The 17,770-nt window shown below is 38.2% G+C and overlaps 1 protein-coding gene across 1 annotated transcript in view; it reads right to left on the minus strand.

Moving 5' to 3' along the window:
- IL20RA (interleukin 20 receptor, alpha) overlaps positions 1-3,362 on the minus strand; it is a 14,828-nt gene extending 11,466 nt beyond the window's left edge. Inside the window, exon 1 of the mRNA XM_004673886.2 lies at positions 3,244-3,362. Coding sequence (XP_004673943.1) covers positions 3,244-3,320 — 77 coding nt within the window. The 5' untranslated portion in view covers positions 3,321-3,362. The remainder of the gene's footprint in view (positions 1-3,243) is intronic.
- Positions 3,363-17,770: the final 14,408 nt, after the last annotated feature.

Below are 17,770 nucleotides of genomic sequence, written 5' to 3' on the forward strand. Positions count from 1 at the left end.
AAAAAAAAAAAAAGTATAACAGCATCCTGTGTGACCACCCCAAGTTCACCTGGCTGAGTTCAAAGCCAGGACAGGAACCTAACATTGGGCTGGGTCTGAGCCCTGTCTTCTGTCCATCTTGCACGTGCCCAGGCAGAGGAGAACTCCAATGTGAAAGTTTCTTTATAAATATTCTCTAAACAAAGTTGTACAATCCAAAGAATCTACTTTCACAGAGCAGTGATAGTCTACCTATTTTTCTTCTTCTTTTCTGACTCACATAAACATATAAGCAAGCTCTTTGCTCCACCTAATGGAAAATGAAGCAAGAACACACTCCCAAACACTTCTCTGCACAGGGATGTCTTTTCTAAAACAACAGTTTCTAGAAAAAACTCAGAAATGAGAATAAGACTGTAGATAAATAAGTTCATTGTGAATAGCAGCTGAAATTTTCAGTGCTTTTAGTACTCCACTTTTTTTCCAAACACAAAAATGACTGTTTCTTTTTTTTATTTGCAAATATGGTAGCATAAAAGAAATCTCAAACTATCAGAAAAGCATAACCAACGGAGAAACAGATCACCTTGAAGCCCCATACCCTGAAACATTTGGTATATATGATTCTGGACATCTTCTACATAGGTATTAAAGGAAGGATGTTAGGTAGTTGAATGTATAGGCAGAGACTAAATTATACCATCTACATGCTTTTACAAAAAGTAGCAAATTTACCTTGATTTTAAATTTAATAGGAAAAAGAAATTGAAATGAAATTAAAGGTATTTTTGATGTTCAAATGTTTCATCATCCTACAGGATATTAGTTCCTAAAAACACAGTGTTTAAATTTAAAATATGGTTTGTGAAAAATATTGAGAGTTTAGTTATTAAAATGAGGTGGGTTTTTGTTTTCATTTTATTATTTTTATTATTTTCCTAATAGTGATGCTTAGTGCCTTTCATGTTGAATGTGTTTTACACTGTTATTGACATGCCGTTATTTTACATTCTCACTACTGTTTTGACAGCATAAGTTCTTCTCTCCCCAGGAGCGGTCACCTCAGCCTTCCCTCCACGAAGCCCATGAATCCTCCTCCATTGTCATTTTAGATCTTTTAGTAACTTCTTGCTACAAAAATCAGGTCATACTTCTCTGTACCTTCTGAATGATCATATGACTATTTAGATTCAGACATGTCTCAGATGGTTCTGTAACTATATTTCCCATAACTATTCACGCTGAGTTCTACGTTTAGATGGTTTCAATGGTTGTGCCCAGACTTTTGGACATACTTTTGTCATCATTAAGTTCTTTGCTTAGGTTCATCTTTCTCATTCTGTTAGTTGGTTGTCTTCAATTAGTGGATTTTTTTTTTCTTTCTCCCAGGAAGGTCTCAGGTAAATGGAAACCCAAATTTCCAACTATTTGAATATGTCTTGAACTTGCTAAGATTCTCAGGACATACCTGTATTTTCCTCTGAACATATATCACTGTCTTCTGATGACTGACAAACAGAAATCACCCCCACTTAATTTACTATGATAGCCAAAAATTTCATTTTCTTAAAGCACCAGGATATGTCTTGCTATAACTTCTAAATTTTCCCAGAAAACATTCATTTATTATATGCAATTCCAGTCCTGAGTATCTATTCAACTATTACCATCAGTGAATTGGTTATACGAGGTTTTCATTTCAATATAACACTTCTCTTTCCATCTTTCCCCAAAACCTTACCCACTTCCTTTAAAAAGTGATCTTCCTATTATCTTAGTGTCTCATCTTTGTTATCTCTATCTTGGGCTTTACCATTAGAAATCATGTCTTTATAGACTCTAGCTATGGACAATTATTTGTCTGAATTTTTCTCCTGTATTCACAGAAAATCTTTTCAGCAGCTTTTAATTTTTATTCCACCCCTGCCCTTTTTTCTCTCACCTGGTAACCATGGATAGATGTTCCACTGGTTTCTTTGGGACTGTTACTCTGAATGGGACCAGCTCATTGCTGAATAGTAGACAAATGGCTAAAGGAAGGAGGGTAGGTCACCACATCCTGTTGTTTCCCTCCAGAGAGACTGAGCACTTCAGGTTTTGGACTGCAGGAGGCTGATGTGGTTTCTGGTACTTCCATCAGGTCATGACCTCTGGAAGCTGTCTCCCAGCTGCTATCATCCTCCGCCTCCCATATCCGGTTCACTCCAGGCATTTCCCTGAGCTGCCACTGGTCCTTTTCCATGAATGTGTCACTTAAGCCTGATTTCTTTCCTACCTTCTCCTCTCTCACATTCTGTGGCACCAACCTGGGATGCATGGACACATTTCCTCAATTTCTGGAGACAGAAATGTTAACATTCCACATCCTTTGATTGGTTAGTTAAGTCTCTTTGTCCTGTGACATTTTTTTCTAAAGATTTATTTTATTTACTTATGCATACAAGAGCTGTGGTGTAGGCCAGAGGTGCAGGAGCTGGGGCCGAGGGAGTAAGGATTCGCCAGAGACAGTGGGGAGCAGAACAGGTAGATTACTTGAAATACACTGCTGAGGGGAGCAGTGGGTGAGATAGGCAAGGTCTGCTGTGCCGTGTGGTGAGACAGGCAAGGTCTGCTGTGCCCTGTGGTGAGACAGGCAAGGTCTGCTGTGCCATGTGGTGAGACAAGCAAGGTCTGCTGTGTCACCTCCCTGCCCGGGGATTGAACATGTGCTGCAGTGGTGCAAATAACTTCATATGAAGTGCTGAGACTTAGCCTCTTGTGCCACCAAGGGACCTGGCATTCTTGTTTTATGAAATGATCATCTACTCTTGGATTTTGATTTGTGAGCTTCTGCTGTCACTTTCAGGTTCCACAGTATTTGTTACATGTACTTCAAGCTTGTGGCTTGGGGTTGTGATTATTTTCTTCATTCTTGGAATACAGCACTGGTTATCTGTTTTATATTTTTCTTACTTGCAATGAGAATGCATCTTTGATAGGAACAGCTAATTGCACAGAATGGATTTCCTTGTTTACTCAGTTATATAAGAACATTTTAACCAAATTTTCTCGATTTAAATACCCCTTGCTGCAACCCCTAATGCTTCCATCTACATGAAGAACATTTAAAATTTAATTTAATGAAAGATAAGAAAAAGTTAACATGAAAAATCTAAAATGTTTCTTGAGACACATATTTCATACACAAGATGGTTCACCTTTGCATAATTACAGGAGTCTGAGTTTTGTGTTTGTAAATTAGCCAAAGGAAAGGGACCAACTTACATGAAGTACTGCACGGTGTAAGTGATGTCAGCTCCTTGCAGGCCCTGTGGAGGATTCCACTGCAGCGTGTTCTTCATGTTTATGGATAAGAAGGTCGTATTTGTGGGCTTAGGCAAACCACCAGAGACACAGGGAGCTGGAAAAGGAGTTGAGAGGAAGCAAGATCTTTATTGAGAAAAAGAATAACATAACCCTAGGTCTACAAGACTCCAGAGCTGCCCCCAGGAAGCTCACCTTCGGGACTTGGACCAGAGAAGGGAATTAGGTCTATGCTTGGGGTAATCCTCCTCCCACACTGGGCCACTTCTTCCAACATCTGCTCCTGGGCAGATGGGACCCAGGAGCAAGGCTTAAGAAGGTCTAGAGCTTCCACTGTAACTCTTTTGAAAGCATGAGCTGCTATGTAGAGATATTCTACTGAGGAAACTATGTTGAGACCACACCAAGTTGTCCCAATATCCTAGTAGAGCCCAATCCACCAACCAAGGAACCAGGAAGAAGCCACTTGGACATTCCAGTTTCGTTGCCATAGACTGAAACTGTGAAGACACTGAATGAGGCCAGCAGGACCTCAGCTGAGCCCTATCAGGTCTCATTATTGTGAGCAGTAAAATGTAAGATAGTTCATTCCTTCAATGCCAGAGTTTTGGAGGTTCTATCTGGGATTCATTTTACTAGAGTATATAATAAAACAGCCATTAGGAAGAAACCAGTGAATGAAAAAATTATTTAATTAAATACTGATAGGTTCATATAACTGCTGTGTCCTAAAAAACAAACTGTATCCTGGAGGATTAATTTTTTAAATCCTCTGTAGAAAAATGATAAAATGAGTCACTACCAACAAATTAAAAATAAAGACTAAGTGGGGATGGAAGATAATTTCTTATGCAAAAAAGAAACAAGCATACGCACATTCATCCTCTTGCACATTCAAGGAAACACATTAACTGGCTGCTGTGTGTACATGTGTAGCAGGAATAGGGAAGATCTAAAAAAGAAACAGCTTGACAGTGTCTGTCTTTATTTCTAGTCTCCTAAATTTCCGGAACTGTGTATATCATGTGGTATTGGTATTTTCTGGAGATAACACACAGTAAATAATTGCTTTTATTAAAATAAAAGAAAAAATGCCACGATGCCAATATAAGAATCACAACATTAACTTAAAATAGTGGAGCAAGACAGTGAGTAACAAATCATCAGACTTTATGAGAATCATTTTACTATAAATATGCATATTTCAGTCTGTGAACTTAGAAAATATCAAATTCTGATACTGAAAACAAACAGGAAAAACATTTTAGCTAAATCACTGAGGGATGGTCCAATCTGGGCTGAAGTCCAACAGTGCTTATGTAAATTAGCTGAGACTAATGTCAGAAAAAGGAATTAGTTCTATGCTTGGGGTAATCCTTGGCTAAGATTAGCACTATATAATATATTGCATAATTCCATAAACCAAAGGAAGAGAAAAAAAATTCTTTACTTTTGAATTAAAGTTCATAATATGATGCTGATTCTAAGGCAAAATAAGCTCTTCACCATGTGGCAGAGTAACCACAGCATAAGAGGCTGGACATTCATTTGTGTGTGCATGAGTTATAATGACTCCTACTTTTAACCTTAAACATTTAGAATATTCAATTTGATTTTGAAGAAGAAAGTTAAATATAGAAAGAGAAGCACATTAACTGATTCCTGTGTGCACATGTGTGGCAGGAATAGTGAAGCTCTGAGAAGGAAACAGTTTGACAATGTTGGAACCATGTAAATTAAGTGGTATTGGTATTTTCTGGAGATAACACACAGTCAATAATTGCTAATGATTTAATATTGCTCTGTGCTATCACCAGATTCTAAATTTTAATAATTTTATTTTATTTAACCTTATTTAAGTAAGGTTACATAGGCATTGCAGGTATATATGGCTTCATACTGCCACAGTTGTAGATAGCACACCATGCTCACCACTAAGGCTCTAGCTATCATCTACCACAGTCCAATCAGTCCTCTGTACTAGTTCCACTGATTGGATTTTCTAAGCTGAAATAAGAACATGAGGAGGCAGCCTGTACCATACAGTAAGGTATTTTCCAAACTTTCAAAAGTAAGAAACAATTTTAACATGAAAAAACTCCAAGAATCTTTCCAGATCTAAAAGGAATGTGGTTCTACATTTTAGGTTATACTAATATGTGAGGAATGATTAGTTATTATTTATAAAAGTATAATAATTAAAATTAAAATAAATACATTATAATATCATGGATGGAAATCTTACCAAAAATAATGCTACAAAACTAATGGATAAAGAACGAGAATATTCTGGTTTGTAATGACTGAATGTGGAGTTATAAAATATAAGTTATCTTAGATATTATAGAAAACCATATTTTCTAAATGTTATCTACATTGATAATCTTTATCCTTTAAAACACTGGTTTCTATTTGTCTTTTAGTATAATCAAACAATTGACAGGAATCTCCAGATTCCTAATGCATAGCCAAAACATGTTAAGAAATAAGACAAGTAGATTTCTTATTTTAATCTAACTTGACTCAGCTTATTTTTTATCATGAGGAAATAAAGCATTTTGCTCTTCTACAATGAAATATGAAATATGCTGCCAATTATTAATACTCATTGACTGGATTTTGATTGATGCTTATAGTTTTTCTTTTTTTAAGATTTATTTATTTGTGCATATAGAACTGAGGTACAGGCCAGAGGCTCAGGGGCAGTGAGAGGCTTCACCAGAGACAGAGTGGGGAGCAGAACAGGCAGATCGATGAAGTACACTGCTGAGGGGAGCAGCGGGCGGGTCAGGAGAGGTCTGCCACACCATGTGGTCACCTTCCGGGCAGGTGGGATCGAACTCATGCAGAAGTGGCTTTAGCTTCTCAGTACTGTGCTTTAACCCGCTGCGCCACCAGGGAGGGCTGATGCTTGTTGTTGTTTTAAAGATTCTTAGAAATGCTATACCAATTATTAAAATGTCACCAAACTCATTAATAGTGAGTTAAAGGGAATTAATAATATGACAAGAGTAAAACATTAACCAACATCTTCATCAAGCTGTTTTACTTTTAGAAAAGAAAGGACATTTCATCATAAATGCTATACAATGTATATGCATCTTCTCACCAAGTCTGCATTCTAGTAACTCACAGGCATCACTCCAGCTTTGGTAATCAGCCTCCAATAGCCCTCAGTAATCCCCGCCCCTGGGGCAGTCAGAGTTTGTATAGTCTCCATCCACACTGTCGAATGGTCTGTGTAACTATGGAACATGACCGCATCATTTCCAAGTTTAGCTCATAAAAAACATGGTGGCTTCTATCTTGCTTTGCTTTGCCTCTCTTGGATCATTTACTCCTAGGAAGCCAGCTGCCCTTTGATGAGACTTTTCTGATAGAAAGGTCTATGTGACCAGTAGCTGACTCCAACAGCTGGTAAAGCACTAAATGTCAAGAGGCCTGTTGGTGAGACCTGGATCCTCCAGCCATAGTCAAGCCTTCAGATGCCTTGCAGTCCCCGCCTGCTCTTGACTACACTCTCTTGAATGACAGTGAGTCAGAACCACTTGCTAAGGCACCATGGAACTCCTGACCCTCAGGAACTGTGTGAAATAATACTGGTTGTTTTAAGCTGCTGAGTTTTGAGATAATTTGTTACTAAGCAATAGATAATGAATGCAACAATGAATCTAAAAAATGAGAGCAATGGAGAGATTAATCACTCCACAAATAACAAATTAGACTGAAGGAAGGGAACAATGCCTGCAATTCCTAATAATGTTATAAACAGCATTCCCTTTTACAAACTTGAAAAATGTATTTTTTCATAGCTTGATGTTATCTTTATGAGGAAAATTAAAAACACAAAGAGAAGAGTAGAAATGAATTAGACTTTTAATAAACAAATTTAATAATCTGTTAGCTTTTAATAGCAAGGGAGGATTACAACATTTTGGACTGTTTAAGAGATACTTACTGACAGGGATTCAGAGTGGTAAACACCTTGAAAATGGATCTTGCTGTTTTCTGAACAATGTTTTGGGACAAGAATATTTAACTATTTGGCCCTTGCTGGTGGCACAACAGGTTAGGATGCAGCACTGAAAGCTGGCCACAACTGCACCAGTGCGCGTTCAATCCCCACCCTCGAGGTGACCCACATGGTGCGGCAGACCTCTCCTGACCTGCCCGCTGCTCCCCTCAGCAGTGTACTTCATTGATCTGCTTGTTCTGCTCCCCCCTGTGGTGAATCCTCTCACCATCCCTGCAACTCTGGCCTGTACTCTTGTTTTGTATGCATAAATAAATAAATCTAAAAAAACACTATATATATAAAAAGAATATTTAGCTATTTTTGTAGAGACTTCATGTGGATTGATGTTACCATTCTGCTTGTATAGGCAGGGAAAAATAACAGTTTTGGATTATCTTCTTGTCAACAAATCAAAGTATTATTGCAGGGTGGCCTTACTAAGATAAAATAGATCACATTATGAGTATCTCCTGAGGATAGAAAACTTTGTTACATCATGACCTGCTAGTTTCTGAATCATTTTCAAAATCACAGAAAATTAGACTAAATAGTCTTCTTTCTAGATATCTTGTCTCTCCAGGTTCTGAAATTTTATATCCAGAAGTGAATATCAATTATTAGGAGTTGGCTGGCATTTGTCTGCACCTTTTATAATTTTTATTAACTAATAGGGTTTTGACAATTTGTCTTTCTCTCATCAGAATGATGATTGTTACTAGAACCTTTCTCCAAAGAAGAATTATAAAACTGCTTGCTCCCTTGGGTTAGTTCCATCTTCAGTAGGACACAAGAGGTCTTCTGTTGTGTTTAAAAATAATGTTGAAAGTAGGAACCAATGGTGACAGGCTAAGAGATTCTATTTAACTATAGATATAATATGTGAATAACACTCAATTTGCATGACTTAAAACATAAAAAATATTGTAAAAACTTTTATACATGCATTTAGTTGAGGATGACAAATTGGCCATTATATACTAAAAACAGCTAACATTTAGCTTACCATGCAGCCAACATTATTCTATGAGTTTTATAGAACCAAATCATTCAATCCTCACCACAGCCCCAGTGTCAATCATCTCAATTATACAGATGAATAAACTGAGGCACAGAGAAAGTTAGGTAAGCTACACAAATTCACACAGCTTGCAAGTAGAGAAGATGGGCTCAGATTCCATGCTCCTAACCTCTTCCCTCACTTGCTACCCCAGCAAAATTATCCCTGGTTGAATAAGACAAGGTAAAGCATGGGAAAACACATATTATAAGATACTAGTATATAAAACAATTAGTGTAACTATTAAAAATATTAGATATTCAATTAGCCAGTAATTTTTTTTAACCCCACCATATCTTGCAGCAGAAGCCTTCTCTTTCCTTCTCCTACCAGAATATTTCCCTTCTTTCTGTCTTTATTTGACCACAGAAAATGCAAGTAGGAACTCTATTCCTTTAATACATTGCCCAGAAAATGTATGGAAACTTCAAAAGTGAGAGATTCTGAGAAGACAGTGTCTATTGTGGGGTCTTCTTAGTTGCCAAGCACAAGATATTTATCACTTTGAATAGACAGTAAAACTTAAGGATGTAGAGTATAGTTTGGCCTTGGTCTTGGCCTTTCAACTCCACCTCCATAAAGAATACATTACAGTCAGTCACCATCACCCTTCAACCCCCTCTTACTGATGATAATCATCAGTTCAAGAGTCAACCTATTGATTCAGCTAGTATTTACTGAGTGCTGCTGTGTCTCCAAAAACATATGTGAATGTCCTAACCCTATTTATTCAGACTATGACCTTATATGGAAATAGGGTTGTTGTATTAGTTAAAATGAGGCCATACCAGAGTAGGGCGGGCCCCCAATCCACTATGACTGAGCTCCTTATAAAACACGGCCCTGTGAAGACACAATGACACAGCGGGAATGTCATTTGGAGGTGGAGAACTGGTGAAGCATGTACACATCTGGGAGTGTCTGGGACACATGGAGCTAGAAGACACAAGGAAGGAGACTTCTCCAGAGGCACCAGAAAGAGTGTGGCCCAGCCAGCGCCTGACCACTGACTTCCAGCTTTAAGAACTGTGAGGGAGTACCTCACTGTATTTTAAGATCGTCACTGTGTGGTACTTCCTATGGCTGCCCCAGGTAACTGGTAGAGGTGCCTGCTACATGGTTATCTCAAGGTGAATAGGCAGCTCTACTCCTACCTTTCTCTAGCTCCCACACTACTGGGATGGGAGACACCATTCACAATTCAAATAATAATTAAATGTGCACTGGTAGATTTGGTGATCAGGCTATGCAAGGGAATATAATGGGATCAGTGGGTCACAAAACCTAATCAGACAGGAGTTACATTTGGAATGAAAGGACAGTGTTGTAAGCACAAGCTCCCAAGAGAAAAGACGCCTCTCAAAAAGTATCCTTGAAACTATCAAAAGAGGGCCCTCCCTGGTAGTGCAATGGGTTAGGATGCAGCACTGCAAGCTAGCCACAGCCATCTCAGTGTGAGTTCAATCCCCAGCCCCAGAAGTGACCCACATGGTGCCGCAGACCTCTCCTGTCTTGCCTGTGCTCCCCTCAGCAGTGTACTTCGTCTGTCTGCTTGTTCTGCTCCCCACTCTGCCTCTGGTGAATCCTCTCACTGCCCGTGCACCTCTGGGCTGTACCCTAGTTCGTATGCATTAATAAGTAAATAAATCTTAAAAAAAAAAAAAAGAAAAGAAACTATCAAAGGATCTGTGTGCTGGAAAAAAAAGAGAAAGTGGAGACTGGCCAAGAGAAAACTGAAGAAGGGGAGGGGCTAGGTCTCCCAGTTTAGTAAACACTGGACAGAATCTATTATATTTGAAATTCATTTGAAAGTATTGAAGCCTTTAAGTTAGGTAGCCACGAGCCTATTTATATTTCAAATGGATTACTTTACCTGGGGGAAACTACTGAATGGGAGCAAGAGTAGACCTGGAAAAAACAGTAAAGTCATAATTCTTGCACCCTAGCGGGGAAGGCTGAGCTTGCACTGAGATGTGGGCTGTGGGCACAAGTGCGGGCAGGCAGCAAGGGGCTCTATTTTCATAGGAAAACAGCAGCCTCCTCTGATGACGCACAGCTGCAAAACCTCCCGGGTAAGAGAACTGCTATGATATGAAAGCAAAATTAACAGGTGAGAATTTATCTAGACATATTTGCCTTTTATCTTTCTTGAGGATACAAAGGGGTGATAAAAATAGAATTGGCACTTTTTTTTAAAAAAAAAAGGAGAAGTACCTCATTTTCAAAAGAAAGTAATAACAAATATTTCTGTGATTCTAGGCTTAATGTGAGTATTTCATGCTTGGAAAACATGAAAGAAATACATTCCTGAATAAATATTCCAATTGAGACAAGTTATTTTTCTAACCTGATATACAGCACTGATAAGATCATTTATTATCACCAAAAAGAGGTCACACCCACACTGATATCAGGAATCACTCAATGTATGTGTAACAAAAACACTGCATTCACATGGATTGATGGCCTCAAAGCATAGCTCTGTTTTCTGATAGTCCACTAAGCTCACACCCCAAATCATAGAACAAATGGATTGGCACCAGCCTTATTTCTGGGGGTGCTGAACTGTCAGAACGCCAGTTTAGCAAATGAGCTCTTCACGGGCTTTTGCGATTCAGCCAAATGCACCTTGTTTCCAGCTGCGCCGTTTTACTTCTAACATATTCTCACTTGTGCGGCTGTTTTACTCCTTAACAATTTGGGGGGCCTTTTCATCGGTATCTTCTGAGTGTAAAACACCCCTCCTCCCTCCCTGCCTGTGTCTAATTCCTTTCTATCGCTTGTGCTGTTTAACAGGGTAACACAGTGATGGCTCAGAGGTGATGCATGATTTACACATGAATACCTTAATAAGTTCATCAGAAAACTCTTGTCTGAGTTTTCAATTGTGGGATTATGGTTCAAAAGGGTTGCCATACAAGAGAACCACTGATTGACCAATTAATTATAGGAAGCAGAAATTATCAATAATTACATCCTTACCACTACCAAATTGTGCCAAGTCTTGTTCTAACTTCACCGTATGGTCAGGAAGGCCATCATTTCCTTTGTCTCAAGTTATAAATGACGTATTTCTTTTGAAAATTAGTAATTCCACTTTGTCTCCTCAATTTTATCATGAGTGCTCTTAAAAATTAAGTCTTCTAAATAGCACTTAAACTATGGTTAAAGAACTGTTCACCCATGAGAAAAGATACCTAGCTCCTAGAAAGGCGAGATCATAGTTTGGTGTCAACATTGCTTCCTATGAAATTCATCTTCCCTTAATAGCAATTCTCAGGATCAGTTCTCTGGTCACTCGCTGCTATCTGTGTGTTCTGCCTCAGACCCATTTCTCTATGGTAACATAGGCTCTGCCACTGTCCTAGCTTATGGCTCCCAGTAATTGTTTATGCAAACAGATCAGATAAGTTCTAAGAGTTCTAGACTCACACTGGACTCCACACCCAGCTCTGCTACTTACTAGCTATGGGCCCTTCCGTTACTTAACCTCTGTGCCTCTGTGTAAAACAGAACAATGCTATCTGCCTCACAGGTTTGTTGAAACAATTACAGACGGTGTTTTTAAATAGAGAGAGTTAATAAAATGCCTGGGACAAAGGCATTACTTATTAGCTCAGTGTTGTCCTCCAGAGTAATTATACCCACTTTACAGCTGAGCTGATAAAGGACCAGAGAGGTTGGATAAGTTTGCAATTGTGGGGATTGAGGTCCAAAAGGGTTGCCATACAAAAGCACCACTGATTGACCAATTAATTACAGAAAGCAGAAATTATAAATAATTGCATCCTTACCACTACCAAATTATGCCAAAACTTGTTCTAACTTCACCGTCTGGTCAAGAAGGGCATCTGATTATGACAGGACTTTTGCTTCAAGGACCCTCTCCTACTATTTTTAGGTAATACTCCAATGAAGAGTATGATGGAATGTAGGGATTATATGATAATTATAAATTTTACACATTACAGATTACACATTACAGAGTACACATTACAGATTACACATTACAGACGACTGTTTCTATAGAGGACATATGGAATTTAATAAGGTAAACTCAAGTCTTTCTATCTTTGCAGTTTTTCAAGGCAGAATAATATATATTTGCATTTTTCAACAAATAGTTAACAACTGGGTACTGGGAAGAAAAACCTAATAGGTACTAAGCTGCAGCAGAGGCCAGAAACACATGGAGCAGATCTTTCCTGAAGCTGATCCAACAGTATGGGTGTCCCTGCCAGGTATGTGTTCCATACCTAGAGGAGTGACGCATAAGCCATACAGAAAAAGCAGAATGACTTCTTCAAGGCCACACCTCACTAGGTAAATCTATGTGTTCAAACATGTTTTTGCTGCTGGTGCTAGATACAAGTAGGACTTTAGAGACTACCTTTTAAAATAAATATGTTGGAATTTATCCATCAAAGCAAGAATGGACTTTCCAAATAGCTCCCCTGGGAGGTTTGTGCTCACCCCAGAGTACTGCTCTCAGCTTATGCATTTGAGGCATGCTTCCTTGTAGCTACAGTTCTCTCCAGAGGCATTTTATAAGCATGCAAAATATTCCATCTCATTATTTTTATAGTTACACTACATTTTGGCTCAGCATAGCATTTTCCAGCTTGATTATCCAAGTTGGAAGTGGCTTTCAAAATGCTTATCAAGATCAAATCCATACCTTCCAGATAAAGGCTTGCCACTTAGTGGGTTATTCTGATCCAGGTATGCTAGGATCTACCTGCAAATCTAACAGCAAAAAAAAAAAAAAAAAAAAAAAGCAATCTGAAAAAATACACTGTTGTGGGATTTTTGTGCAGTCATCTAAAATGCCTGTTGTGAAGATGCCATCTAAATTTGTATAGGTCAGTTCCACTATGTGTTAGCAAACCAGTCCCACTACTTTCTGTCGTTTCAGAAAATAGTTTTTGGGTCAGGGACTTGATTTTCTTTACATTTTGTGATCTTCAGAATGTTGTTTGATAATGATGAATATTACAATAACCATGGGAAAAGATATTTGAAAGTGGGTTAGTCTTCTTTACTTGAACACCTGCCTTAGAAAGGAAAGGAAAGAAATACAGTTAAAGATAAATCATTTGGGAGCACTGAGGTATTAGAAAGAAAAGCTTTTGTGAACCACAAAATAACTATCAAATATGAACATAATTTTTCATTTTTTCTCAAATCATTTTCACTATTAGTACTTCTTTTGATTCTCACAAAATAATGTAATTCTTCCAGTAATATCTTTATCACTCAGAATTTTCAGAGAGAAAATCTAATCAATTTCAATTGAAATGTCAGGAAAATCAATAGGAAAAAATGAGTGCCTTAAAATAATTTTTAGTGAAAATTTGGAAACATATATTGAGTAGATATTTAGACATAATTAATAGTATTTATGTTTATTCATTGTTGATTGGGATCCTGAGACAAAATGAAGTTGATCTCAGGCTTTCCAGTGGAACAACCTGAAGACAGAATACAGTGGCCATCACCAAAACTCAGGCAGGTGAGGTGTTTTCAGTAGGGTATAACTCTCCTGTAGAGTGACAGGTAAATACTTTGATGTTTTTTGAGGGTGACCAAGACTAGGATCACACCTCTTCTGGGTTGAAATATGCCTTGAAACCTAAATGCTCCAGAAATGATGAGTAGATCAATAAGATATGGCATGTAATGGAATACTACTCAGCCATCGAAAAGACAAACTCATACATATTGCAGCAACATAATCCCTGAAAGAGATTATGCTAAGTGAAGTAAGACAGAAGGAAAAACATAAATATCAGCTGGTTTCACCTATGTATGGAATCTAGAGGAAATCAAACCTAGGATCAGATAAAGACTAACCCTAAAAGCAGATCTGAGGCTTTCAGGAGCAGAGGGGAGAAGAGAGGAGATGTGGAGAGGAGAGAATAGAGCAGGAAGTGGGCACAAGAGAGGGTGGCAGAGGTCTATGGGCACTTTGGTGGTGGGAAACTATGGAGATCACACCTGAGGGGACAAATCCTATAATGTGAAAAAAGTTTTAAAAGGATGTTTAAACTTTTTAAGGAAAGTTAAACCATTAAAAATCTTACCCAAAGAAAGAAAAAGAACTATGCTTTAATATGTCATGTAACTAAATGCAATCAAATGAACAGGAGTGCTACCTGTTACATTGGTCTATTGAAGACTAGCTCTTTGTGGCACTTACCCTACCATAAAGATGTTAAAAAATAAATAAATAAAAAGAGTGGTGAGGATAAAAGCAGAGCTACAATGGGGAGGCCACCCACAGACAGTTGGAGGCCTGGGGCACAGTGCCTCTGGGGAGCAGTGGATCTGCTCCAGGAGCAACAAGGAGAACGAATCAATCATACCCTTTGCTCTTGCTCATTAATGTAGAGTCTTCAAGGGCCTCTGCTGATTCAGGAAGTGGGAAATAGCACCAGGGACACCACCCACTCTTAGAAAACCACAGTCATCACATTAGTGCTTATTAATCAGTGTTTGTGATTTAGCTCAGTATTGCTAAGAGCCACAGACCACAGTGACTTGTTGAGGTCCTAATTACAAAGATCAGACCACTCTATAGGCACAAAGCTCCTTACTGTTATCCACTGGGTTACACCATCCTCAAAAGCATCTTTTTCATGCGATTTTGTTATTTGTTGCTAGGTTTTTGTAAACTCTTAGTTTTGTAAGAAAGAAATGGAGGCGTGAACAGGAGTATTAAGTACTTGGTAATTCATAGGTAAGATGTGCTTAGAGCAGGATTTATCCTTTTTTTTAAATTAATACTTCAAGTGAAAAGATTTGAATTACAATTAGCTAATGTAATGTGGATAGCAGTTAGCTATGACTATTGAAATTAGGTGGCTTTTCCTAATTAATACTTCAGTATTAATTCAGTTAGCCATTTACTTGGACACCTTATTTTCTTTTCTGATGCATCATTTTTCTTTAAGTAGGGAGAATATGATCTGCTAAAAACACATCTGCATCACCTACATTAGATAGGTAGATCGATCCGTAGATTAAATGTATATAATGGCAACTCTTAAATCTTAGTGTAAAGGAGTCTTCTTATAGGAAACCTTGCCTGACCCCTAGATTAAGATCAGTTACTTTGGCTCCTTCCCTGGTGGCACAATGGGTTAAAGCGCAGCACTGTGAAGCTAGCAGCCTCCTCGCCAGGGAATGACCCACATGGCACGGCAGACCTCTCCTGATCTGCCCTCTGCTCCCCTCAGCAGTGTACTTTGTCAATATGCCTGTGCTGCTCCCCACTCTGTTTCTGGTGAATCCTCTCACTATCCCTGCAACTAAAGCCTATACCCAGTTCTGTATGCACAAATAATAAATCAATCTTTAAAAAAAAAATTCACCTTGTTCTGTGCCTCCACCCCAAAAAACTTGCTTGAGTTTTGACAATTATACATCAATATAATAATTTAATTGCCTATTCCTAGAAACTAAATTCTCCATGAAGAAAGAGATCTTATTTTCTTCTTCATCTCAATGCTTAGAGGAACTCCTGATACTATATGAATGATGTTGAATGAAAGCATGATTTAATGACTAAAAAGAGCTCAAAGGAAGATTATTTAAAAATCACACTGCATCCAGTTATATTTTTAATTTTTGAAAATGTAAAATGGATGCATGGGAGTCCAACGTTATTCGTTTTTTGCTAACTATGATGAGCTTGATTATCTCATTTCCCTAAGTTACGTGCTCCTGAGCTGCATGTGATACTGTATTTTCCACTTAAAAACAATAAACCATTTTTTAAAATAAAAAGATAAAGCATTTAGTAGATAATTTATCATCTTTAGAACCTTTTGCAATATACACATTTTAATCTAAAGTAGAGGGCCAGATCAGTTGGAATTATAGAGATATTCTTAAGTGAGAAGAGAGTGAGGATTTTGTAGTGAAAGTGACCCTGAGAAATAGAGGTCTGAGGAGAATGAGTCTGAAGAAAGTGAAACTTCACAATGTTATTCCAGCCCCAGCAAAGGCACTTCCTGCTGTTTCTGATAGCGTACAGTTCTAGTTCCAAAGTCAAGTCCACAAATCCTACTCACTACCCTGCATGACACACTTATTGTATCCGCCAAAGTTGCATTGTACCCCTCCAAAGAAATATATTGATATCCTAATCTTCACTACTCTATGAAGTGACCTTGGATGGAGTGTCTTGTAGGAGTAATCAAGTTAAAGAGAAGACACTAGGATCAGCATTAATTCAGTATGATGTATGCTCATCACAAAAAGGGAGCATTTGGACACAAAGAGAAACATGCAGAAGGAGATTATATGAAGAGACCATTGTGAAGGCAGAGGATTGGAATGACGAGTAAACAAGCCAAAGAAAGCTACAACTGGCCAGCGACCATGTAAGGCGAGGAGAGAAGCAGGGAACAGATGCTCCCTCGCTGCTTTCAGAAGGAATCAACCCTGCCAACAGCTTCACTTCATACTTCTAGCTTCTAGAACTGCGAGACAGTAAATTTATGTTCTTTTAAGTCACCCAGTCTGTAATATTTGGTTGAAGGGCCAGATGAAAAGACACACATGTTGAGAATCAAGAAGTAGGAGGAAAACTTACTGACAAATCTGTATTGGACAAAGGATGTCCATTCTGTTTTCCTGAGAGCTTATACACACATACACAGACACACACACACAGTGTCAAGGCCAGGAGAGAAAGGAGACCTCTGTCCATTGGCTGTATATACATGCTACAATCTAGTTAGAAAATGTACTTCTCCCTAGATCATGGGTTAGCAACTTTTTTGAAACAACTTTATACTAGAATTTAACAAGTAAGTGGATCTATGATAGACAATGTTGATATTAGTTTCTCACTGTTGGAGAGAGAAACTACAAATAAAGCTTGAGAAAGGCCAGAATGAATGCTGTACTGTCGAATTAGAATTAGAGGTATTGTGTAACCGTATTGTCCTTAATAAATACAGGAGAGAGATACAGAAATACAAATGTGTGTGGATGACTGGGTTACTAGACAAATTTATAATTTCTGGTTCTGTCTGCTAGCTAGAACCAAAAAATAATATCCCAGCAGCAATGAGCATGTCCAGTATTCAGATCTTAGTTTCTAAAGACTATTCTCTAGTAGAAGGAATAGAAACTGCTTGGGGAAGTGGTAATTCCAGACCTGGAGAAGAGAAAATACAAGATGAGATGCAGTATTTTGTGGTACTTTATAAACAGAAATGAAATACTCAGACTTTCCATAATGCTGGTCAAGATTCTTTCTCTTCTGAGAAATAAGAAATGGGAATACACCACCATAACAAAATTGATAAGCCAAGGATAAACTTGCGCGTGAAACTTTTCTCTCTGAGGAGCTTAGAGAATGGACGGGAGACTATGTTCTTCCGGAAGCAGCACAGAAGCTCAGA

This window comes from Condylura cristata, unplaced genomic scaffold (genome assembly GCF_000260355.1).
Source record: "Condylura cristata isolate star-nosed mole 26May11 unplaced genomic scaffold, ConCri1.0 scaffold00001, whole genome shotgun sequence".
Classification (NCBI taxonomy): domain Eukaryota; kingdom Metazoa; phylum Chordata; class Mammalia; order Eulipotyphla; family Talpidae; genus Condylura; species Condylura cristata.